This window comes from Microtus ochrogaster, chromosome 2 (assembly GCF_000317375.1).
Source record: "Microtus ochrogaster isolate Prairie Vole_2 chromosome 2, MicOch1.0, whole genome shotgun sequence".
Classification (NCBI taxonomy): domain Eukaryota; kingdom Metazoa; phylum Chordata; class Mammalia; order Rodentia; family Cricetidae; genus Microtus; species Microtus ochrogaster.
The window spans coordinates 38,839,248-38,865,168 of NC_022010.1; the positions used below are offsets into that span (position 1 = coordinate 38,839,248).

Below are 25,921 nucleotides of genomic sequence, written 5' to 3' on the forward strand. Positions count from 1 at the left end.
TGTCTGAAGAGGGGATGGTAGGGAGGAAATAGGGAAGGATGAGTTAAAGGAAAGGAGAGGACGAATATGACGTTTTGAAAGTCAAAAGAAGACTTAGAAGAGAGCTTAGCTGAACGCTGCTGAAGAGCCATTACTCGAGCTATGGAGCTGTTAAAGAGACCTTGACAAACACTACTTCAGCGCCATTAAAATTCAGATGAAAGCCAGCTAAAGAGAGAATGAATAAAATCAATTGTGCCTTCATTAAACACAATATGTGTTTATTCCAAACTTAGAGTTTAACTGTCCGAAGGCCCTTTCGGATCTGATAGCAGACATTATAAACTAGCCGACCAGGACTCTAAGATTGTTCGGTTACGAAAATACTTTAAACAGATCTCATTAAATCGGATGCTCCCAGTAAACATTCATCGTGTGTATTTCATGTGTCCAGCCAGCTCAACCCTCTCGCTCCGAACCCTTGGACAGAGGAAGATCATTTTCAAAATTCCTACCGGGACACTTTGAGGGCGGGGCTGGGGAGGATGCCTAAATGGGTTCCGCCCACAGGCTTCCGGTGCGTGCGCACGTACTCCGCGGCCCGTTTGTGCAGCCTCCCTAGCGTTCCTGTGGGTGGTTATTTCGGTGACGGACTGACTACGGGTGCCCGGTGGGCTCTTGCGGAAGTCCTTTCGCCACTGGGAGGGACTCGGCGGCTGCTCTATGCCCTTGTTGCAGAGGGAGTCTTCCTGGGTCATTGCGGGAGCAGGAGTCGGACTGGGGCCGACACGGGGCGCCCACGTGGCCGTCTCGGCTCCTGTGTGTGGTCTGCGCTGGCGGGATGTGGCGAGCACGCCGGGCGGCAGTGGCCTGGTAAGTGCGGCCTGCTACCTGGCCCCGTTATGTTATGGTCTGGGCCATTTGGACTGCGGGGTTGTCCCATCACTACTTCCTGAGTGTGCAGGTGACCCTCAGGCCAGGCCGAGGCTCTTAAGAGAATTATCACACATGTTTGAGCACCCGAAACTGACAGCACCTGACCGGTGACCACTCCTTGTTCAACTCGAAGATTTTGGACACCTTCAGTCTTTACCCGTCATTGCTGTCCCCTTTGCCTCTGCCCTTGTGATCCCGCTGTTAGCTCTGTCCTGGTTGCTGCTTTTATTGTTGCTGTTCTCTCCCGGCCCTTCTCTTATCTGTGCGTGTCACTGAACTGTCGTCTTCCAGCCGTGCCATGTCCACTTTACACTTGCAGCCACTTTGGCTCTTCTGTGTGAAAGGTATTTGTCAGTCTGCCTGTTTGCCTGACCCTCTGGCTAGAGTCAGATCTCAAGCAGTGACGCACATAAAGAGATGCCCTCCTCAGAGGAGATCTTGTGCAGCGTTGAGCTACACTTTCAGGTACAACGTGCTACGTGCGGGGCCACTTTTCTAACCACGCTGCTGTTGTTGCCCTGGTCTGGTTTTGAAGTAGAAAAATCATAAAATATTTTGATATGTGTGGTTTGCCGTATGCACTTTAATGTTACCAAATTTGGTGTTATATATGTAATTCGTTCCCGTAGCCTCCAAGCTTCACACATTGTTTCAGACGTTTGATGATAGCAAGTTATATGCACCAAGGAAGATTGGGAAATGTAGTTCTCCTGAATTAACTTCACCTTTAGACATTGATCTTAAATTTTATTTAGAACTTTTAAAGGATTTTGGTTTAATTATGTGTATGGGAGGGGCGATCTATGCAAGAGTACAGGTGCTCTCTCTGGGCAGAGGGGATCCCCCTGCAGATGGAGTTACAGGCGATTGAGCTGCCTGACGTGGATCCTGGGGACCTAACTCAGGTCCTCTGCAGGTACAGCAAGCGTTTCTAATCATTCCATCCATCCCTGCAGTCCCCGGAACCTTTTTTTTTAATGTGTACATCTGTTTTGCCAGCATGTATGCCTCTCTGCTACATATGTCTACTGCCCATAGCGACCAAATCACAGCATTTAGCATGTTGGGACTGGAGTGACAGACAGTAGTGAGTCGTCATGTGGGTGCTGGGAATCCAACCTTGGTCTTCTGGAAGGGCAGTCCTTTTTCTTAACCAATAAACTATCTCTCCAATAAATTAATCTCTCCAGCCCTGCCCTCGGGAACTTCCTTTTTAATGGTGTAAGTGATTTTATTATACTTAAAGGAAAGGAACCCATTTGTTTTGTCAGAGTTAATTATGAGTCCAAAAGTGGAACCACCTTTGCTACAATGTGGTTCTTGTTAATCTTGTGGGATTTAAAGTATGAGTAAACTCACAATCTTTGGTATTGAAATAAGCTATCTGCAACTTTTGCATTTTCACCATTTTGTAATTAATGTGGAGATATTTCTATTTTCTATAAAACAGAAAAATGCTGAAGATAGCATATTCATTTTAAACAACAAGGCATGTAAGAAACACTTTAAATTGAGTTGACAAACAGATGTATAGTTTGAGTTGTTTATTTAATCAGTTATGTACCATAAGGCTGAATTGTTCCTGAAATTAGGGGTTCAACAGTCATGGCTTTAGCATGTCTCATGCCGAAACACAGCTTAGCTAATGGCAGAAATGGGTATATGAAAGCCGGAAAGCCCCAAGCTCAGGAATTTGCCTTTTGCTGTAGTTCCTCTGCAAGTTCTATCTGAAATATTGCAGCTTAGTACTACTTTAGTCGTAAGATGGAAACAGATTTTTATATACACATAAAAATACTCCTCCTAGAGAAGTCAAAATGAAGACTGGTGGCCAACATTGTGGGGGTGCAGTAAGTATTTGTTCTATATAGGTAAAAGATGTGGTAGTTGAGCACGAGATGACTCATGGTGATCTGTTTTACATCACATTCAAATTTTGTTTTTAAGTTTCTTTAGATAAAGAAGTCTTTTTCTCTTCATAGCCACTTTTAGGATCTTTCTTGACTTTGTCCTTTGTCTCAGATTTCTTAAGGCTTTGTTCAGCTGTGGGTTTTCTTTTTCCTCAGTTGTCTGGCTTGACCTTTGATTTAAAAAAAAATCTTTCTTCAGTTCTGCAAATTTTTTCTTCAGCTTTACTTTCTTCCTCCCATTGCAACTAACTGTTGTTTATCTTTCTAAATAATTTAAAAGAATATGAGATTGCTTAGGTAGGTCCAGTATGTTCTTCATTTCCAAAATAAAGAGATAGAATCCCTTTTTCTCTCCACACGTTTTAAAAGATATAAGGTTACCCCTCTGCAAGGATTCATTCATGTTTTCTCCAAGCTACACAGTTAACCATTGTAAAAGAGAAAATGTTTGTAATGTATCAAGTTGTCAGCCAAGTCATAAAACTGCATGTTGTAAAGTCCTTTTATATTACAGTCCATTTATGAGTATGCCCAAACTCTACTGAAAAAAAAAATAGCAGTCTCCAAACCTACAAAGCGCCCAGAGGTGCTCAGCAATATTCATAGTCAGTGCTTCATTCCCTGAGCCCAGTGGACCATTGCTGTGTACCCCATGGGCTGCATCACACCTCCCATTCCCCTAATTCTCCATTCCTTTATCCCAGTGAACCATTGCTGTATATCCTGTGGGCTGCATTATTCCTCCAGTTTCCCTACTTTGCATCATAGCTTTTATGTTTTCTACATTTTCCCCTTATTCTGCATCCTAGGCAGTGTCCTTGATTATTTTCTGCTGTTGATGTCTATGCAAGTGCAGCTTTGCTTTCCATAAACTGCTTTTTTGATATTCACTAAGCTCTTTTTTAATGTTTAAATCTATAAATGCTATATTCTCTAATATTTTTGAACATGTTCTTATTTAAGTTTGCAGTATTTTCAGTATTCCTGTCCATACCAGTGATAGCATGCTAAGAGCTGCTGGTTTGCTGCAGGGGTCTGGTTGTCTGGTGGCATTTAAACATGAAGGGCCAGTGGCTGATGCAGATGCTCTGACCATGCTACGTTTTCTTTACTGATTATTTCACCTAGCAAATTTCCTTTTTGGACTTTTATGGAATGCGCAGGCAGGTGGTTCGAACCTGTTACAAATGCCAGAACTGATGACAGCTCCCCCTGGAAGCCTCCTCCACACATACACATGCACTTAAGATCCCCAGATCCCCAGGTCTTCCCTGACAGATTGCTCAGCTTCCAAAGGCAATTGCTGCGTTCCTGCTCCTTTTACTTTCTTACCTATATATCGTGAATACTTTATTGTGGGGCTGGAGAGATGGCTGCTCCTCCAAGGGACCTGGGTCTAAATACTGTCACCCACATGACAGCCCACAACCATCTGTAACTCCAGTTCCAGGAAGTCCAATGCTTCATCTGACTTCTTTCTGCTGATACCATGTACACATGTGGTACCCCGACATACATGAAGGCAAAACACCAATAATAAACATAAAATAATAATAGCATTTTTAGGACTTAAAAAAAGGAAACCTGATGAAGACTAGCTTTCCCCTGGGTGAGCTTTGTCTGCCTTTTGAACCAGAAGCTCTAGTCAATGCCTGTCTTAGTACAGGGATTTGTTCTGAGTCCATTATGCCTCCAGAGGACAACTGAAGACATTCTACATCTAACTACTGACCTGGAGTATCCTGTCCCTGGCTCTCATGGTTATTGCTGTCACCATTGTGAAAATAGGAATAGTTGAGGATAAGGAGAGAAATGAGGGAGAAAACAAAGACATTAATTCCCTAGGGCTGCAGTTGGCCTTAGAGTTCATCTAGGTGGGGTTATATTTAGGTTAGCCCCTTTCAGAAAAGGAGAAATCAGTCACTCGATCACAAACTGATAAAGTTCAATACCAATTAATACTGAAGTGGCACTAAGCCATTACTCTAAGCAGCCTTTGGTAAGTTCTTTGTAGACCCCAAGGCGAGAAGGAGGGTGACACAGTTAAAAAAAAAAAAAAAAACAACTGGATCACAGCAAAGGTGTGTCCTGCAGAATCCAGATAGCAGGGCCTCCATACTGTCCTCACAGCCCCACATCCAGTGTTCCCTGAAACACTGTTTACACGGGTGCTTGTAGTAAGAGGCTACTTGTTTGTTTCCGGCTGCTCAGCCCTGAAAACAGTACACAGAAACCATATTACTTGCAATACTGTTTGGCCAATAGCTTAAGCATATTTCTGGCTCACTCACATCTTAAAATAACCCATCTCCGTTAATCTGTGTATCACCATGAGGCTGTGGCTTACCAGGTAAAGTTCTGGCATCTGTCGTTTGTCTCCGGAGGAGCTACATGGCTTCTCACTGACTCCACCTTCTTTCTCCCAGCATTCAGTTTAGTTTTTCCCTTCCTAGCTCTATTCTACCCTGTCACAGGCCCCAAACAGCTTCTTTATTAACCAGTGATATTCACAGCACATAGAGGTGAATCCCACATCAGGTGCTGCTTTCCACACTTCCCCAGCATCATCTCTTGTGGAAAGAGCTCAGACTTTATTACAGAACTGAACCTGGTTTCAGTCTCTCTTTCACTGTTAGGCAAGACATCATTTTTAAACAGGCAGGTTTATAACAGGAACTATTTATTCTTTTGAGTTTTCCCTTCTCAAGTTTGTGAAAGTACCTAGCATAATATCTGGGACATAGCTAGAAACAAGAGCTGAAGCCTGCGATGCCTTTTCTGTGTAACTGGACAAATGGACATTCTAACACTACTTAGCATTGGTCCTCACCAACAGGATGGAACCAGATGTGGTTGAATGAGATAGGGCATGTAGACTTCTTGTGCCAAAGAAGGGTAGGGTGGAGTGCAGGCCCTTAGCGTGTACATTGAAGGATCCTCATCTTTTGAAGGCTGCTCCAATACTTGCATTTTCCTAAGGAAGCCAGGTTTTTGAGACAAGATTAATTTAGTTTCCATCTCTAGGCTAATTTAGGATTAGGAGGCAGAACAAGCAGATATTCTTGACTGCTAGAATTTTTGTCCTTAAAAGCAGAATTTTGCATGTCTTTTTGTTACCAGCTGTTACAGTGCACAGCTGTTGGTAAACTAGTGCTCACCTCTTCCTTCCTTGGTTTCAGTTCCTTGGACCAGTAATATCACAGCCCACGTAAATAAATTAACATGTAGAGTCTGGAGTCCCCGAGCCTGGATTTATAGTTCATCTTTATTCCTGTGTTACTGTCTTCTTGGACAAGTTGTGTTTATATCTCTGTGTTATATTGTCCCTCATCTGTAGAATGGGGCTAGTGTAACTATTCATGGTAGGGAATGAATGAGCTGGCACACAGCAAATGCAGACTACCATGTGATGGGACGTGGTGTGTCAGTATACAGGTGTGCTCTTTTCTCTCAGTTCCCAGGCATTGTTACTTTCTCTGATGTGTTTCCCATCCTTGTTTGTTTTTCAGTGAAGTCTGCCAATCACTAGTGAAGCACAGCTCTGGAATACAAAGAAACTTACCACTCCAGAAACTACATCTGGTTTCACGAAGTGTTTATCGGTCACATCTTCCCGCTCTAAAGCTTCAAAGACCCCAACTAAGGACATCATTTCAACAGTTCTCTTCTCTAACTAACCTTTCTTTGCATAAATTAAAACTTTCTCCTATTAAATATGGCTACCAGCCCCGCAGGAACTTTTGGCCAGCAAGGTTAGCTGCAAGGCTCTTAAAACTTCGATATATCATACTGGGATCTGCTGTTGGAGGTGGCTATACAGCAAAAAAAGTGAGTTTACTTTCTTATTATAGTTGTAATTATTCCAAAATATCATAAATTTGTATAGCATAGGAGAAAGGAATTGACATTTTTCTTTAGTGAGTAAAATATAATTAGCTGTTGAAACATTTACTGTGTATATTTACAATGTCTTATGCTTGTTTCAGTGGTGCCATTAAATATTAACAATAATTATAAATGATCTGAAGATGGAGCCCTAGTCTGAGAGTAAGAAAGCTTAAATTTGGCTCTGAACATTGCCACTTAGCAAAGGAGAGAAAGTTGGGTGGTGTGTTCACAGGGCTACTTCTAAGAGCCCTGAGTCCAGAGGCAAGGTGATTTCTCACTGACCCATCTTCCTTTTGCTTCATGGTGTTATTTAATGCCAGCACGAGCCCTGTTTGAAATAGAATTTTGAATTTTACATTTCTCACATTTGATAGAAGAATATTTACTTTCATTCTATATACTCACCTATTGATTTGTTCTTAAAAGACCTGGACTTACATAGATTTGTTCCATAAGAGTTCTGTACATGACACATTTCCTAGTAGATTGTTTTCATCAACCTGATTTCTGTTTTTATTGGGTATGGCACTTAGAATACTTGATTGACATATGTTCTTGTCTTTTAGACCTTCGATGAATGGAAAGATATGATACCAGACCTTAGTGACTATAAGTGGATTGTGCCTGACTTTATATGGGAAATTGATGAGTATATTGATTTGGGTTTGTATCATCAACACTAAAAATAGCTTTTGCATTGTTTTGGGGAGGGATGGGAGTAGAAATAAGTGCATTGATAGTTTTAGCTTTTGAGTCTAATATGTGATAGTTTTATTTTAATAAAGTAATAATCTATAAAAGAAAATTTTTATTACACTTATGTGTGTGGGTGTGCATTCACTTGTGTGCACATGTGCATGCATGTAAAGTCAGAAGACTTTTTTTTTTTTTTTTTAATTAAAAGGGATCCTATGGATACAGGGACAAATTCAGGTTGACTGGCCTGGTAACAAGCACTTTTACCCCTCTGAGCCATTTTGCCAACTCAGAGAATGAAAGTATGAGACTCAGTACCCAGCAGTCTGCTATTTTAACATGGCTGCCACCACTCTTGTGAAATATTTTCTTCTGGTTTTGCTTATTAGTTGAATGTGGCTAACATTTTGCTTTCTTATTTAAAAGTTACATGGCATATATACCTTGACATTTTGTATTTTGCTACCTAGCACATCCCCTCTGCGTTTCCATGCTTCTAGCAGCCTTTCCAGACACCAGTTTTAGTATGATGCAATATTGCCTGCATCTTACATACTAGGACCCTGACCAAAAACCCCTCTCTTTGTCTAACTGCTTTGGTTATTTGTGCTTTCTGCAGACAAGTTTCTTTAAAGTCTGTTAGTGGCTTCATCCCTTAAAACCCCATCTCTCCCTTTGACAAGTAGGTGAAAACAGCAATAGCTGATTGCAAGTAACTCATGATGAGAACAAAACAAAACAAAACAAAACAAAAAAAGTTTGGCGTATTTTCTTCAGTCCCTTTTTGAGATCTGTGGGGGTGGAATTAGTCTGCATAAATCTCTATCCTAGTACTTCTTAAAGGTAACCATGTAACAAAGGCATTTTTAGGAGGGGGACAGTTTCGTTTTTTAAAATAGAATACATGTCAGTACTGTGCAATACTGTATTTGCCAGTATCCTAGTGTAGTAACGGAGAGTCTGGATTTGGAGCTAGGCTGCGTGGTCTTGAACCCCAGCTCCCTCACTTCTTTGCTGCGTGCTCTAGATTTTCATCTCTTAAGCAGAGTTGACAGTGGGAAGTCTTTTGTAGAACTGGCTTGAGGTTTAAACAAGTTGACACATTTATACCTAATATGTTTGCTGTTTCCTACTTTAAGACTGCTTGTGACTCCTGTTTTCATCTTCTCTAGACAAAATTAGAAAAGCCCTTCCCAGTTCAGAAGACCTTGCCAAGTTAGCACCCGACCTGGACAAGATTGCTGATAGCCTCAGCTTATTGAAGGACTTCTTCACCACAGGTAAGGGGAGACTTTTCAGCTTTCTTCACGACTTAGGAACCTCGTGGATGGTCTTATTTGTTCTCATCTTTTAAATTAAAGCATTTTAAAACAAACCCAAAAGCATTTTGTTTTAACACAAGATAAACGCAAAGTTTGCACAATACTTTTAATCATTAGCCTAATCAAATGAAAATTTGTAAGAATGTGTGCTTCCCTTTTAGTTGATGAGTAAGAAAATATTGCTTCTTGACAAGTGGATGAGACTACCTATGCATTTGCTTTTCATAACTGCTTAGAGCCAGTATTGTTACTTTGAAACAAATTTAATAGTATAGGTCATATATGGTACAATTCATAAGGTTTATTTTCCCTTATTGCCCAAGTATTGCCCTAATATAAGTCTGATATCTCAGACCTCTTTGCTTATTCTTATTAAATTTTTATTTCCCCTTTGCTGATTTTTCACAGGTCACAAATTGGTTAGTGAAGTCATAGAAGCTTCTGGCCCACTTCTCTTGTTAGGTGTGTAACCAGACATTTTCGCTGACCTTAACATGCCCTTTAAATGCTTCTAATACACTAGGCACCAATAAGATTGCAGACCAAATTTATAATCCTGCTTATATATGCTGATCTTTAAACCCAGAACTGTATTAGACAAACTTATATTCTTTTGATGGAAATAGTAAAAAAAATACATTTATGACAAAATTAAAATTGCTAAATACATGACATAAAATTATTAATAGAAAATTTGCTTATCCAAAGTGTGTTCTTGAAAAAAAATATTTTTTGATAATTGAAATGAAAAGTAATTTTAGCTTGTCTCATCTGCCCTGTCATAGTGACATTAAATTTGCTTTGTATCATATACATTGTCTGATGGCAGTGGTACTTGACTAAACTGTAAGTGGTCCCTTTAAAAAAAATCCTTACCAAAGACTTCTCATTTTTATCATAATTTTCACTTATACTTTAAAAATGAGTTAATTTTAAACATTTTTGACATTGATTGCCAGTAATTTTCTTAAAAATAAAAATGTATTCTTTGAACCTTGCTTGGTTTCTTTTTAACCCCAACCTCACTGTTGAGCCCAGCCTCAGTCTCCTGAGCACAAAGTGCCGGGACTGCAGGCATACTCCTGGCCTGTCTGTTTTGATTTGGTTTCATTTCTCAGTGCTGGGGACCCAATGTGTACTAGGCAAGCACTCTGCCACTGGGCCGTATCTCCCCACCCCATTTACTTTTTAATTGCTTAGGTCAAATTTGGGATTTAGCTTGGGCTGTTGACATCACTGGGGAATGTAAAAAGCTGTGTTTCTCTTTAAGGTTCACCTGGAGAAACAGCATTTAGAGCAACAGATCATGGATCTGAAAGTGACAAGCATTATAAGAAGGTAAGTATAGAGTACAGAAATTTTGATTTTTCCTTTATTGTTCAGATATTTGAAAATGTTGCTCCATTACTAGAAAATATAAAAATGTATGCTTACTAAGTGAGCACTGCAGGTGTTACTGCAACAGCTCTGGAATAGAATCAAGGATGCCCGTCCCCTCTGGTTATACTCTGTGAAGTAACCATTCGAGAGTTTGTTATAAAGTATATGTGGGGCTGTAGACATTTAAGCAATCTTCTCTTTCTTGGGACTTCACAGACCAACATATATTCATTCATACATGTTCGTAGATCTCCAAAAGAACTCAGAATGTACAAGGAATACCACATTTATGCATAGAACCTATTCCTCTTCTGGAGATTTACGTTGGAAAGTTTGGAGAAAGATGAGAGAATAGAAAGTGTGTTATTAGCAAATGAATCAGTTCTTTTATGTTGAGAGCCTACATGGTTGTGTGTGAATGAGTCCATTGAGAACACATCGGTTTGGATACATCTCAGACAGTCCATGTGGACGCTGCAGAACAGGTGTTAGCTCAAGTTACTCTGCATTTCTAGTCAGATGCTCTGCTATTACTGCCTGAGTTTTTAACTTCCATCACCTTTTTTAACTGGAAAAAGAAATAATTACATGTAAAGTTTTGTAAAAAATAATGCCTGGATAAATAAATTTATAAGCAAAAGAGTCTGTAAACATTATATTTAAATTAAATATTTAAGTTAAATATGGACTGTGTAGTCAATGCTGAATTTTAAAGCATCATAGGAAAGAAATAATTTTATGATTTTTAAAGCAGAAAGAAGAAATCTTTTCTGTATTTCCATTTCTTTCTACTTGAACCTTTTTTTGCTATTCCAAATTTTAAAGATATTTCCAAGATTTATTTTCTGTTGGTTTTAGGTAAAACATACTATAGAATACATATTTGCTTTCATTTTGATCTGTTTTTAGTACACATACTTTTAATTTAGGAACACTCCTTATTGTTTGTGCATCGAGGGTTAGAAAATAGCTTATCAAATGTGGCTAATTTGAGTCAGGGAAAGCCTTGGCTAAGAAAGCCAATAAATTTAATGTGAAAAGTTACGTAATCTGAGAAGAAGGAAGCCCTTTCGACAGGTATGGTCATGTGGACCCTTGAGCGGCAATGATTTGCCTAAATCGGTAGCTATGTCTGTCTCTACTTTCTCACTGACACTGCATGGGGTCACTTTAGTAAATGGAGAGCTGATTTTAGATTCGATCAGATTAAATCCCCTAAGTTCTGCCAAGATGATAAACAAATCATCTATAACTGATCTCTGCAGAATAGATGAAGCAAGAGACTGTATCTTTGGGAATTTAATTATTCTTATAGATTTTGTTTTATTCAATTGACTTGAAAATAAATTTGTTGCTTTTTTAAACAATGAATTTGTTTGACAGTAAATGCCCCTTGTAACTTCTTTCCTTTAAATTTTCTCTCAATTTATGGTAATTACTTTCCCCTATTAAAACTTTCTAATTGGGGCTGGCCGTATGACTCAGCTGTTGAGGGCACTTCCTGGACTTCGGAGCACCCACAGCAGGTGTGACCACCTGAACTCCAGTGCCTTCTGGAGTCCTTGAGGAGTGGACTCGCATGTTACATTTCCACATGCAGATACATACACATATAGTTTTAATTATTTATTAAATGATTTACGCTTACCAATTTCCAGTGATTTATTGTAAATATTAATTCTGTTCATATAGAATTGTACCTATGCTGCTTTTGATACAGGTTAAATCAAGTTATAGGAAATACTAATAGAGTCAAGCCATGTCCAAAACTTGTGCTGATAGTTTTCAGTTCTGTTGATGCAGTGTTATTTCTAATGTTTGACTCTTGCTTATGATACTTGAGAGTAATATAAGCCACATAGACAAGATATAGATAGGTTAGTGTGGTTTGATGGACCTTGCCTACAAAGTCATGTTTGAATATCGTCATGCAAGGAGACTTGAGCCAGTAGTCTTTTTGAGATCATTCAGACTGGGCTGGAGAGATGGCTCAGCTATTAAAGGCTAGGCTCACAACCAAAAATATAAGAGATCATTCAGACCTCAGTTTCTATTCATTTATGTATTTTATTTGTGTATGTGTTTTGCTTGTGCACCATCTGTATGCATCATACCCACAAAGGCCAAAAAAAGGGTCGTATCCCCTGGGATTGGAGTTATAGTGAGTTGTGACCTGCTATGGGAATTAAACCTTTATTCTCTAGAAGAGCAGCCAGTTCTCTCAAGCACTCAGCCTTCTCTCCAGCCCCCTCAGATAGCAGTATTAAAGAGTTGAGTGATCCGTCTGGTATGGTGGTGCACTCCTTTAATCCCAACACTCGGGAGGCAGAGGTAGGTGGATCTCTGTGACTTTGAGACCAGCCTGGTCTACAAAGCAAGTTCCCATACAGCTAGCACTGTTACATGGGGAAACCCTGTCTTCAAGAGAGAGAGAGAGAGAGACTTAAGGGATCATCAGTAGTGCTAGTGCTAGGATGACATCCACATTTTGTCTCTCTGGTTTCCTTTTAGTTGTTTTAGTCTTGGCTCTTAAGATACCCTCATTAAAATCATATTCTGATCAACATCCGTACCAGCCTAAATGTGCCTGATTTCACCTACGTTGTATTGAGGGTTCGAAGCAGTCATGCTTAAGTTTAATAGTTGTCTGTTCATGGTTGTAGTTTCTGGCAAGACTTCTCTACTAGAATAGTAGATGCAATGCAAAAACCATTGTTTAAAATAGTAGTAAATGGAATACATTTCTACAACTAGAACTGAAGAGAAGAGTTGCCCTCTCTATAGGAGAACACAAATGGAAGAGTCTTGGCAGTAGAGTTAGGAACACTCAAAGCCAGCTAAAAGGAAACTCAGATGTCAGATAGTGTGGCCCGAGTCATGACCAACACGATAAGTGGTGACTTGTGCTTCCTGTCTTGAGCTCACTTGTCTTTGGGGAATTAAAGTGGAGATCTTCAGAAAACAAAGCCACACAACACTGCACAGCTGCACATCATCCCGTTCCTTTGCTTCTACCTGAACTCTTATCTGTTTAGACTGTGGACACTATGCTGCGTTGATCAGAAGTTCTGTTGTGAAATGACTAAGCAGTCGGCCTTACTGCATTGCCTAGTAAGCATACTGTGTGTTTATGTCATTTAGGAAATACTATGAATATGTATCAATAAATCAGACTGTTGTAGGTAGCCACTTAGAAACAAAAAAATGTAATGGAAATTATAATTGATAATTACTGATAGCCGTTTTATTTATGTCTTAAAACTACATGTAGAAAATGTTCAAGTAGAAAAATATATAGTGTACTATTTCTGATTGAAAAGAATTAAATAACCCAAAGTGGGAAGACATTTCATTTTGGCAACCAATAACAAATTTTGCATTCATAAATATCTTGAGCAGGTATGTATTAGAAAACCAGTTGTTGGGCTGGAGAAATGGCTCAGTGGTTAAGAGCACTGACTGCTCTTCTAGAAGACCTGGGTTCAAATCCCAGCACCCACATGGCAGCTTACAGCTGTCTGTAACTCCAGGATCCAGCTTTATTTTTAAAAAAAAAATTTTTAAAAAGTTGTTTTTAGCTAAACATATAGCTGAATTATTCAAAGTTTGGAAAATAGTGCTTAGGAATATTGCCTAAAAACCAAAATGAAGTTTGGTAACTGTTATCTTTTTAGTATCGATGCCAAATACTTTATTTAGGTTTGCAGACCATAATGTCTCTGTCAGCTTCTTAGCCTGCCCACTGTATGCTGTCAACTCCGCTCTGCAGTAATCTAGATATACCGGCCATTGTGCTCTTTGAACTGCGGGTTGATTCTAATGGGTCAAAGGCACTTTGAAAATAGCTGTGCACTATTACTGGGTGGAACTGACACAGACTTGCAATCACGGGTCCCATTTTTCCTGTTTTCTAAACTGTAACCTACAAATTATTTAGCTTCTCTGAGTTCCTCCTTTCTTCTGGAAAAGGAGGAGTAAATGTCAATAAATGTGAAGCTGCTGGGAGGTAAGGGCGGTGACAGTGTGCTGGAGATGTTGTGTCTTAATGGGACATTAACATTTGATTTATTTCTTCTCCTTGCTTTGTTATGAAGTCTTTTGGAGATTGTGAAAATGGAAAAATGATCTGTAGAACTGACCTTGTAGCTTCTAAAGAGTTTTAAATTATCTTTAACCAGAAACTACAGGTGATCGATGGATAGGTAAAGTTCAGCTGTGTTTTGACTCACTCAAGCAACAACATGTGCCAAACCCTGTTCTACCTGGCTGTTAACACATCTCAGATGTGCCAGGCCTTATTTAAGGTGCTAGGTATTAAAAATAAACAAATTGGAGCTTATCTATGGTGCCAGCCACTCAGGAGGCTGAGATAGGAGGCTTGCTGGAAGTCAGGCCTTTGTGACCTGTCTGGGTAACATAGCAAGTGAGGTAGTTATCTTAGCCTGCTCAAGCTTTATAAAAGAAGGACCTTAACGAGGTGGATTATAAACAACAGACATGTATTCCTTACGGTCCTAGAGCTGGGATATGAGAGTAAGATGCCAGGTGTGATGTGTGGTGAACACTGTCTGTCTGCAGGGCGACTAGGCAGGCAGCTCCTGGCATCTCCTTTACAAGAGCGCTTAACCTGGAGGCCTTGTGACTTCATCACCATGCTGATACCCTGATTCTCTTACTACCACACTGAGGGTTAGGTTTCACTATGAATTTGGGGGAGCTCATATTTAGACCATAGCATAATAATTCAAATTTCTTAAAATCTTTTGTACCGAAGTCATTAAATTTTAAGCTGGCATTTTCAGTTGGTTTTAGAGCTCTAGTTACAACCAATTTTTTTGACATAATGCTGTCATTTTTTTACAATTATAAATGTTATACCTGAAACATGAGACAAAATTGTCAATTACCAATGACCAAAGTATTGTTAAAGATTATACCTTTTAAACCAGGCATGGTGGTACACGCCTTTAATCCTAGGATTTGGGAGGTAGAGGCAAGTGCATCTCTATGAGTTTGAGACCACCTGGTCTACGTAGTCAGTTAGAGTTACATGGTTTCTCTCTCTCTCTCTCTTTTTTTTTTTTTTGATGAATTATTGAAGTTACCTTCTCTAATTGTTAGTCATAGTCATTGTGATTTGTTACAGTTACTGTGATTTATATATAATATCTTTAAAAATGATTATTTCTTGAGAGAAAAGAGTTGAAGCTCAGGAGAGTGTTACTGGCAAAGGTAGGTTTTGTGCATCTGTGTATCTGGTCCATCTGTCTCTTGGCTGTTCTCCATGCTCAGAGACTGGCAGCTGCACACCTTATTTGGTTCTTAAAGTTGGGGGAAGGTGCTTAAGATGCATGATTCTAATTCTTGTTTTCTCCTACTTTTTTTTAGGAGGTAACAGTTAATTTCACCTACCTTCACATAGCAGTGCTTCAGTAACAGACTTGGAAGGAAAGTGAGGTGTCACTAGAAAGAGTATTTTCTGGTAGTCTAATAGATATTATCATGTTAACTCCACAGCTGTGCTTAGATGTAAGCGGTGATTCAGGGTGGGGCAGTTAAGCTAAGTCAGAGTCACTTGACATTTTGTAAGTTGGAGTAGTATTGGTATATAAATATTAACAGGTAAACTACCAGGTGTGTCCAGCCTTTTGACACTGACACTGGTTGTCATTTACAAAGTTCACACTGGAAAACTGCACAACTGACTTAAGAAATAAAAGTCAAATAAACATAATCTTCTAAGTAAGTTTGTGCTGCATGTGGCCCATGGGCCTGGGGTTGACCCACTGCAGGCTGACATAGGAAGCCTTCTTCAAAGGCAGATGTCTGTGTCATCTAAATACTTGGGCGATTAGAAGACATGATGACAGGATAAGAGTGCTGGCGGATAACACTGCCAAATTACTTTCTGTTGTTTCATGTATGGAGTGACAAAAATTATGGGAATAATGAAGGTAATTGGCAGTGACTTTGATAAATTTGCCAATGATCATAAAACTATATATCTACACATATCTTAAAAGACAGCCCCAAGTTTTCTGAGTCCCTTTTGTAGACTCTGGAAACAAATGTTGACATTTTGCTTGTCAGCTGCTTTCACCCTTTGATTTGCTATAAATCATTCAGTTTTCTTCATTGTCTAATACTGACAGTAATCATAGCATCAAAAGTGGGAATGAAACAAAAATCCCCAAATTTTCTGTCAATTTTTCCATAACTTAGACTTTTTTACTGTGTAATGCAACACCCCCCCCCGTGTTATTTTTAGGAACTCTTTTTATGGTTTCCTAATTTCTTGGGTTATGTAAGGTAAATAAGTGAGCCTTCTACAGACTAAAATTAGAATATGCTGTCAACCAGCATTTTGAGAGACTTTCTAATAATATAAAACAGTATTTTCCACAATTATTTTTTGAAATCTGAAGCTTTGTAAAGCTCTGATTTAGATTGTTTTAGTAATTCCTAGCTTTCTTGCCTTTAGTTTGACTTGGTAAGTCTGAGCCCATTGTTTTTGAACACATTACACTGTTCAAATTGATTGTTGGAACTTCACCATTTTAGCTTTTCTAGTTGAGAAAACATCAGTCTAGTATCACTGTTGGTTCTTAGTTGTCTTTTCTTCACTAATTTCAAAGTTGACTTTCTCCTAGGCCGACAGTTCACAACACAAAGGGCCCTTAGCTCAGTAAGCAGACAGAAGGCCTTGTGTGTTTTAGTATTGTACCACAGGGGAGCGCATTGTACAGATAGTGTACCAGATCAACTTTAATGATTGAGTAGAATCGATGTTAGAAATAAAATTTAAAAAGTAATACACTCCAACTGGCTCTTATTTTTCAGTTTTCATAATAACTGTATTGTTTCTGTATCTTAATTATGTTTTTTTTAGTAATATGTGCTGTTACTTTCTCAGAAGCTATTCTATTTTATGTCAAAACAGCTCATAAAAAGTGAAAATTCCGTCAAGCTGGTTATGTAATATTTAAAGTCAACAGCATACACTGATTAGAAGTACACATTGGCAATTTTAGAAAAGAGTTTTATCAGGAAATCCAGGGACCTGCCATGCTGTCCTCCTTGCACACTCCCGTAGTCTGGTTTCCCTCTGTGTTGACATTGTCTGACTGGCTGCTGAGTCAGTGGTCACTGCCCTCTCACGTTCACTTTTTAAACCACCTGCTTTATTCTGCTGAGATACCAGTTTGCCGAGGGAAATGGAAATACAGTGCAGAGCCCATGTGTGGGCTGGCACTGTGGGTGCATGAGTTTCCATTTTTGTTTTAAGCTATCCATTCCTCCCTGTCTTGGCATCTGTTCTTCTGTTGTACCCTTTGGTTTAACATTGTTCTCCTCCCCAATTTTCCTCTTCTCCTCATTGTAAACTCATGGCAGGGTCTGCTTGGTGAGCTCATTCTCTTACAACAGCAAATTCAAGAGCACGAAGAGGAAGCACGCAGAACCGCTGGCCAGTATAGCACGAGCTATGCCCAACAGAAGCGCAAGGTGATGGATGGTTTACGGGGGCTACTGATGCATCTCACTAACTAAATCAGTCATTTCTGCCAAGATCGTGTCGCCTTAATCTGTTGATGGGCTCCAGTCATGGGAAATTATTTTTAACAAATTAAATTAAAAAGATACATCATACCTCCTAAAGTGGATAGTGTAGACAAAACCCAAAATGTAACTCCAGTATAGGAATTTAGGTTTGGAAGATTAGGTTATCTATGAGCGTCCATAGATTTTTATTTAGGATGAAACTGGGAATTGTTGTTTATGAGATCCAGTTGAGTCACTCAGATACCTGGGTATTGAAGCTCTCGTGAAGTTTTTAAAAACGGGCTTTTAACCATTAGATCAAAGCCCCATAGGGTCAGTTCCTGTATTCTCTACAGACTTTTATCACAGTGAAACAAGTATAATGATTATACATTTGTATGCGGACCTTAAACTAATTTTCTCAGTTCATTTAGATCAGAGAAGTTTTAAAGCTATATACAAACCTTACCCAGGCAAAAAGAATCAGTCATATATAGTTAGCTTCTTGTTTGCTGTTAGATCTAAATCAAGGAATATATAGATACAGACTGGATGCAATGCTTCTACTGACTAATCTTGGTGGTGGTTTATGCTTGAAAGTGTTCATCCTAATTTCATGTTCACTCACTGTCACCTCCTGGCTTTTCCCAATTCCATGGCTATGCAACCAACAACTCACTGTATATTGTTGAGTTTTCAGTGGATGAATAAAGTAAGTAGAAGAAACAAGTTATTTCATCTTTGTGGTTAAAGTAGATACCCTGACTTGAGGAAGGACTTATTTTAAACATCTCTCATTCCATATGTTGTGATTATATCATTTAAATGCTCTAAGAAGTTAGGTGCCTTCACTGAGCTATCCATATCATAGATTTGTTACAGAGAGACGTGGGAGGAATGTGTGTTCTGGAATGTTAGAAATATGAACATAATGCCAAGTGCATTTTGGTCTTTTTCATAGTGGTAAGATGGAAATGAGGCCCATCTTTCTGCCATCCTAAACTCTAAGATGCAGATTAAGATTATACCAACATGCTGCTAATTCTGAACTTTCCAGGGATTGCAGTAGTAAGTACTGGCTGATTTTCTGTGATAGCAGACATGCCTGCTTTACAGGTCTTCAGACTTCTGACTGCCGTTCCTGTTCCACTTACAGGTTATTTATTTACTCAACCCTTTTGTTCCCCTCTTCAGGGCTTGTGAAATGGAGTGACAGAACTATGCTTCTGTCTGGGTTGTTTGTAAAGGAACACTTAGTGGGACACCAACCAGGGCATTGTTTATAAAGGAACACTCAGTAGGACACCAACCAGGGCTTTGGTTATAAAGGAACACTTAGTGGGACACCAGCCAGGGCTTTGTTTATAAAGGAACACTTTAGTGGGACACCAGCCAGGGCTTGTCTCTGCCCGCTGTATAGTGAACTTGTGTGAAAGTTAATGGGGCATTAAAAAGAAGTTATGCTATCCCATAATGATGACATTCTTCCTGTCCTGAAAGCCCAGTTCCATGCTGTGTCTTCCTCTGCACCCCTATGGTTAGGACAAAGACGTCATCAGCTCTTCACCATCATGGTCAAAAGATTAGCATTCCAGGCATCTGAGGTTTGCAGGAGGCCTAAAGTAAGCCACAGGCACTTTTAATTCCTTTAAATATTTATTTCTTTGTTCTTGAAGAGTCTAACTAGGTCTTCATTTTTTTCAGCATTTTGTTAGAAGTAAAGTTTTTGCCTGTATTTTCTGAGCAAAAGAGATGAACTGAGGCCAGAGGTATTGGTCATTTCCTCCTATGAATATGTCCAGATATAATTTTCCAGAGATCCTCAGATGCACACTTGTTTCAGAGCAGCCATGGTGATCTACTAGAACGAGTTCTAAAGGCAGTGTTCTCATAAGGAGCTAAGGTTCTCTTTCATCTGAGCTCATTTGTGCAGAAGAGCACACCCTCAGTTCTCCTTCAGTTTCACAGCCTTGGGATTGTGGAAAAGCTCTGGTTCAAGGTCATTGGTTTTGTTCCTGTCAGGGTGACTTTAAAATTAATTTCATAATAAAAACTAATTATATTACACAACAGAATGTGAGTCTCATGTAAGCAGCTGAGCTTTACCAGTAAAACCATTGGAAGATGGCATACCTAAGTTGTCTAAAGAGGTAGGGGGAAGTATAGGCTTCGCAAACAAGAGAAGTTGAGTTTGAGCCCCAGAACCCGTGTAAACATGTCAGGTATGGTAGTATCCTCTTGTAATCCCAGTGCTGGGGAGGTAGAAATGGGCTCCCTGGGGCTCACTGGCTTAGCTAGCCAAGGCTAATGGGAAAACTCTAGAGCAGCGAGAGACACTGGCTCTAAGGAGGTGTGTAGTGTCCCTGAGGATGACACTAAGCTAGTCTTCTGTCTCCACATGCCTGTGCATGCATGCTCGTGCACATTAATAAATGACAGAGTGGAATAGCCTGTGCTAGTAGTCCCTTAAGGAAACATGTAAAAGTTATCTTCTCACCAGTCTTTAATGCTTGGTTTTATAAATCTAAAATTTTTTATCCTAAATCTTAGAAAACAAATGATAACTTAGTTTTTACCCAACTGCTTATCTTAAAACATTAATTTTGATTCTTATTAAATGAAGCAGCTAGGAAGTATGCCATTTTGTAATATTCTAATTAATTGTTTTGATTTCTCATGTAGTCTTTTTAACCCAACTACTAAGTTAACCTTTTGTAGCCCTTGGCTTATATTAACATTTTAGCTTTTTGATTTAGTTATATTAGTCTCTTAATTATTATTCCACATTCTGAGCAACATTGAATTTTTTATAGTAATTCAGGATATATTGTAAGAAATCACTCAATTTACATTTAAAACTAAAACCAAGCAAAACACATCATGGTGGCAAAGAAAAACTTTAATCCCAATGCTCGGAAGGCAGAAGCAGTCCAATCTCAGTGAGTTTAAGGTCAGCCTGGTCTACATAGTGAGACCATGTCTAGATGAAAAAAGTAAAGCAAAAACAGTTGGAAGTATTAGTTTTTGTGTATTGTATTGTAAATTCGCTACAGTTGGATGGCTATTTAGTGGAAGAAAGTCAATCCAAGGACCTTTGAAATGAGTGGGGAATTTAATCTACATCACAAATCTCTATGCTCATACATTACAGAATGACGGCTTGCCCTGTGATCATAATAGGGATTGGTCTGCTTCTTCACTGATCATTTAGGCTTTGTTCTTTGGGTCATGGGCTCTTTGACTTGCCTGCCTCCTCATGCTTTAAAAGACTTAATAATTCTTGTCCAGTCTACCTCAGCATACATAATCAAAATGGAAAAATACATTACACCAACAAGTCTCCTCTTAGTTACCACTCAAGGCTAGAAACAAAATTTGTGTCACAAAATCTCATACAAAATAACTTAAGGAGGTTTCAAATACAGACATTTAAGAAGGAAAACAAGTGTACCTATCATTTTTAGCAAGTATTATTATCTATGAAAACGGGGAAATTCTGAAAAGTTATTTGGAATTAGGAGTTGAAAATCTAAAAACATTTTGTAGCATGGACAAGATTTATTAATGTCTACCTCAATTTAAAACAAAAAAAACCTGTCATTTAAAATCTGATGAAGACAACTCTACCCAGTCAAGAAGTCAGTACACACTTACATGAATTTGTCATATGTGACATTGTTTTCATTGTGTTTTCTGTTTATAATTGTATTGTAACTACTTTAAATTATATTTTAAATTATATTTAAAATTTGGAGACTTTAAACAGTTTGTTTTAGAACTATTGATATCAATTTGAAGTAGTTTATACAATACTATAAATTTTGTTTTTTATGTTCAAATTAGTTTTAGTTGCCTAACTTGGTTTTACAGATACATTTGTTCTGTTGAGAGTTAGCTAACATTGGAATCAAACTTAAGAACGAGCCTCTGGCTCCAGTCTCTGAAGAGGCCGGTTAGTCTCTGTGTCCGGTGCTTGTGCACGTCTCCACAGATGGTGAGGAAGTTGAAAGCTGTGCTTTAGAAGATCCACTGTGACCAGTGAGCTTTTGCAGTGGCTGTGAACCATGACTTGTATCTGGAATCCCTGTGCTTGTTTTTGGAGACAAGACAGTGCTTTAGATGTTAGGTTCCTGTGCCTTCATACAAAACAACTCTGATAGAGCAAACCCAGATCCACCTCTCCTGTACTGTGCCAAGACAATGACTCCTTGATGTTTCTATTTCATAAGATTTTGAAGAACTGTTATTATTGATGAGTATAACTTTATTATCTTAAATATTCACTTGATTTAAATTTTATTTAAAAATGCATATAGTTAGTGCTGCTTTCAAACTCTAGCTTATTGTGTAGTCTATGTAACCCTAACCCTACTCAACTAAAATTAATCTATTTTAAATATTTAGGTGTCAGACAAAGAAAAGATTGACCAACTTCAAGAGGAACTTCTGCATACTCAGGTAACTGTAGTCATAAGAGTGCCCAGTGCTCCCCTCCGTGTGAGCTGCTGGGGGGGGGGGAGCACTCAGACGCTGAGCAGCATCCTCCGCCCCAGGGACTGCTTTGGGATATGGACAGCGGGTTCTCTTTCCAGCAAAGCAAAAGCAGGAATACTCAATGACAGACCTTTCCCACTAAAAGTAATTTTTGTATCTATGAAGGCTGATTAAGAAACAGGGTAAGAAGAAACCAAATGAATACCAGGTTAATTCATTATGTAGAGATTCCTGTTTTGAGTGATTCTTGTCCTGATTTTAAAGATAAATTATTGTGGAAAGGGGAATGGGTAAAAGTATTTGTCCTTATATATCCTAATGCTTATATTTTCACTTTGCTAGGCAAAATATAAAGAAATTTGAGTTGAGTTTCATGTATCTCTACTGAGTCCCCTAAAGCTTTTCTTTGTTTCCTTGAAACCTGAAATCAATATGATTTTTTTTACTAGAGATAACTCTGATAGTATAAGCCTATCTCTTAGAGTTAACAGTAGAAATGGTTGTTAAAAAATCAGTTCTGTACGATGTAGTGAGTACCCAAATGCCATATAAGATTTGTCAGCAGCAGTTACTCTGTATTCATAACATCTAATAATTAAGATTCATTCTGTAAGCCAGAAGACATAATTACCATCTGGGGCCTTTTTAGGGAAAACATAAAAGAAGGGGCAGTCTAAATGAAATCAAGCAGCTATTATATTTCGGATACATAGTTTTCCTTGACCTGTTCCTGGAGTTTCATGTGCAGTTTTCACTAAGAGCACCTGTGCTTTGACTGGCACCTGTCTTTCTCCAGACGTCTCTGCCATGACTTACCATTCGTGTCTCCACTGCTCCCTTGTAGTATACTCAATATGCTATTCTTAATTAGAAAAGAAATCAGTGTTCTCTGAGGGGGATAACATAATAAAGCCATAACATTAATATTCGCTGGGAGTGTTTTAGAAATACAGATTCTTAGTTCATCCTAAACCCACTGACTTAGACTCTCTGGCAGTGGAACTCAGTAACCCTTGGGGTATTTTGTAGTTCTTTTTCATTTATATGGTTTTCATTTGGTAGCTGACCTGGAACACAAGTCCTCCCACCTTAGACTCCTAAATGCCTGCTCCCATAAAACCCAGCTACAGTCTTTGTTTTTAATGTGCTTAAGGTAATTATTATGATACGTCCTAAATTTGAGAATTCTTTGTTCTACGTAAGCATGCCCAACCTTTTGACTTTGTAACAAACACAGTTGTCTACAAGGTTCACACTGAAGAACCACACAAACAAGTTACAAAACGAAATCACACTCCAAAGAATTTATAATGTTTGAAGTAGATTTGCAGTTTTGTGTGCATCTCTATTCGCTGCTGTCCACGGGTTGGACACGCTTGTCAGCCCATTTATGCTTCCAGAGGATGCCTGGAGGTTGACACTTGTATCTAAGAAAGGAAACATAGATTCCCCAATTGATTTCATAGTTACAAAGAAATGTGCCGGCACTGTACCCTGCAGTGGGGCAGTTCCAGCTCTGAGGCAGTTAGAGTTGATGCGCTGTGTGAGGAGCATGGAGTATACTGGGCTGTGCAGTTATCCCAGCAGCGGTTCTCAGGTAAAAGAGATACACCGGCTGCTTGTGCCAGTTTTCATTTTCATTTTAAAGGGGTAGCAGACGGGAATTAGTTTTAATAATATATGTTACTTAATGCACTGTGCCCCAAATTAGTATCATTTCAACATGTGGTTCATGTAGCAGATAGCTTGATAACTATGGGTGGCTAGTGACTTTAAAAAGCAAAGAAATAGTAGAATTTTACTATATCCTTATAGGCTATAAATGGATGCTTTATTAAATGTTTATCATATAACCAGTTCTTCTTGTGTCATCCTATATAGTTTAACTACAGATGTTTTTTCTAATTAAGTCTAACATATACATTCTATAAGAATAGGACCTTGATTTCCTGTTATTGACCATTTTCTCGGGAGTTTAAAACCTAAAAAAGTCTAAGAAATGTTTTCCATAATGTGATAAAAGTTGTGTATCTAAGCATTCTGCTGATTATGGGGAAGTGTTAGTCTGAATTTTCTGTGCAAACTAAGATGACCAATTTGAACAGCTCACCTTGAAAAAAAAAAAGTGCATTGCCAGTTGTCTGCTTTGAAATAATAACCCTAAATAAGTTGATTTTCTTAAGTATTTGATTTTATGTCGGTATTTTAAATACAAACTTCTCCAGACATGAACGTTTGACCGAACCTGGTGTTTAAGCCTCTCCCTCAGACAGACCTGTTTAAATGTTCTTTCCTCCAGGACCTTAGTTAGGACAAGCTATCAGGTCTGTAAAACCTCTACTCCAGTGGGTTTTCTGAGAGGATCATCACATAGTACATGCATAGGTGTTACACACTCATGTTGTATGTCATACTGTAATCTTTCTTAAAGAAATGTCCAAATGAGAATAATTTGAATTTCAGCAAATAGCCTTATATTGGAGACTTTATTTTGGGATTTTAGGAAATATTGTTTCTTGGGGTATAGTTCAGACTTTATTAAGTTTTTAAATTTTGATATTTTTAAATTCTTTCTTTAACATAAGCAAATAAATTTTTAAGTTAAATGCTAAATTATAATGGAAAATTATGGATTTCACTGCTTGCTTTAAATAATCATAATTTTATTTTCTTCACATTGTCATGGAACATTTTTAAGTGTAATAATTTAAGTGTAACCAGTTGAGTCATATAACTTTAGAATTTTAGAAGGTTTTAATTAGACTTAATATTTATTTGTTATCCCATCTTTTTCTAACACAGTCATGTGTATTGTCTTGTTGCAGTTAAAGTACCAGAGGATCTTGGAGCGTTTAGAAAAGGAGAACAAGGAGCTGAGAAAATTGGTACTGCAGAAGGATGACAAAGGCATCCATCATAGGAAACTGAAGGTACTTTATCTTAATTTGGTAGTTCTCAGAACTTTGACATTTGACATCATGTATTAAATAATAAATTTTTAGTTTATCTTATTTTAAAAATATTGTTTGGGTGATTTGCCTATATGCTTTTGTACCTCTTGCATGCCCGGTGCCTATGGAGGCCAGAAGAGGGGAGATTCCTTGAAATTGCAGGTACAGGTGGTTGTATAAGCTGACTTGTGGGTGCTGGAAATTGAACCTGAGTTCTCTGGAAGAGCAACCAGTGTTCTTAACCAATGGGACATCTCCCTATCTTCTAAGTGATAAAAATTTTAAATAAGGAGGTGTTTTATTGCCTTTTCATCCTAGCCAGTGTAAATATTTCATAAATTATAGTTTCTAAATTCATCATATAGCATGCCCATAAAATTTTCATATTTTAAGAAGACTTTCTTATGAGTCAATCTGTTTTCATAAAATACCTAGTTTATCTTCAGGCTTAATTTTCCATATCTATAAAATTGGGATTCTTTTAAAGGCTTTTTAAAATTATTGTGTGTGTTTACAAATACACGTCTGTGCCAGTACCAGAGGGGGGGTGGGTTGAGTGCAGAGCAGGGAGCAAATCTGTAAGGTGGTTCTTCCCCTTCCCTGGACTCCAGGAACTGAGTTCAGGTCCCCAGGTTTGCATGGGATTTGCCTTTACTTGCTGAGCATCGTGGCTGCCCTTTGGGATTATTAGTTTGTTGGATTCTTAAGTAGTACTCACCACTGTTGCCTCACTAGTATTTCCACTTCAGCTTGTCTTCAGTTTGGAAATTTAACATTTATTTTCCAAGGTAATTTTTTTTTATTTTTTTATTTTTTTAATTTATTT

The 25,921-nt window shown here is 38.5% G+C and overlaps 1 protein-coding gene across 9 annotated transcripts in view; it reads left to right on the top strand.

Annotated features, from left to right (window-relative positions):
- The first annotated feature begins 647 nt into the window (after nucleotides 1-647).
- Nucleotides 648-25,921, top strand: part of Opa1 (OPA1, mitochondrial dynamin like GTPase) — an 82,086-nt gene continuing 56,812 nt past the window's right edge. The window contains exons 1-9 of one of the 9 annotated variants that reach the window (XM_005344794.3): nucleotides 648-852; nucleotides 6,335-6,653; nucleotides 7,280-7,376; nucleotides 8,582-8,689; nucleotides 9,140-9,193; nucleotides 10,002-10,069; nucleotides 17,504-17,614; nucleotides 22,055-22,108; nucleotides 24,970-25,074. In XM_005344794.3, coding sequence (XP_005344851.1) covers nucleotides 821-852; nucleotides 6,335-6,653; nucleotides 7,280-7,376; nucleotides 8,582-8,689; nucleotides 9,140-9,193; nucleotides 10,002-10,069; nucleotides 17,504-17,614; nucleotides 22,055-22,108; nucleotides 24,970-25,074 — 948 coding nt within the window. In that variant the 5' untranslated portion in view covers nucleotides 648-820. Of the gene's footprint in view, nucleotides 853-6,334; nucleotides 6,658-7,277; nucleotides 7,377-8,581; nucleotides 8,690-9,139; nucleotides 9,194-10,001; nucleotides 10,070-17,503; nucleotides 17,615-22,054; nucleotides 22,109-24,969; nucleotides 25,075-25,921 lie in introns of those variants that run through there. The other 8 variants (XM_005344795.3, XM_013351414.2, XM_013351415.2 and 5 more) reach the window with 8 other exon arrangements.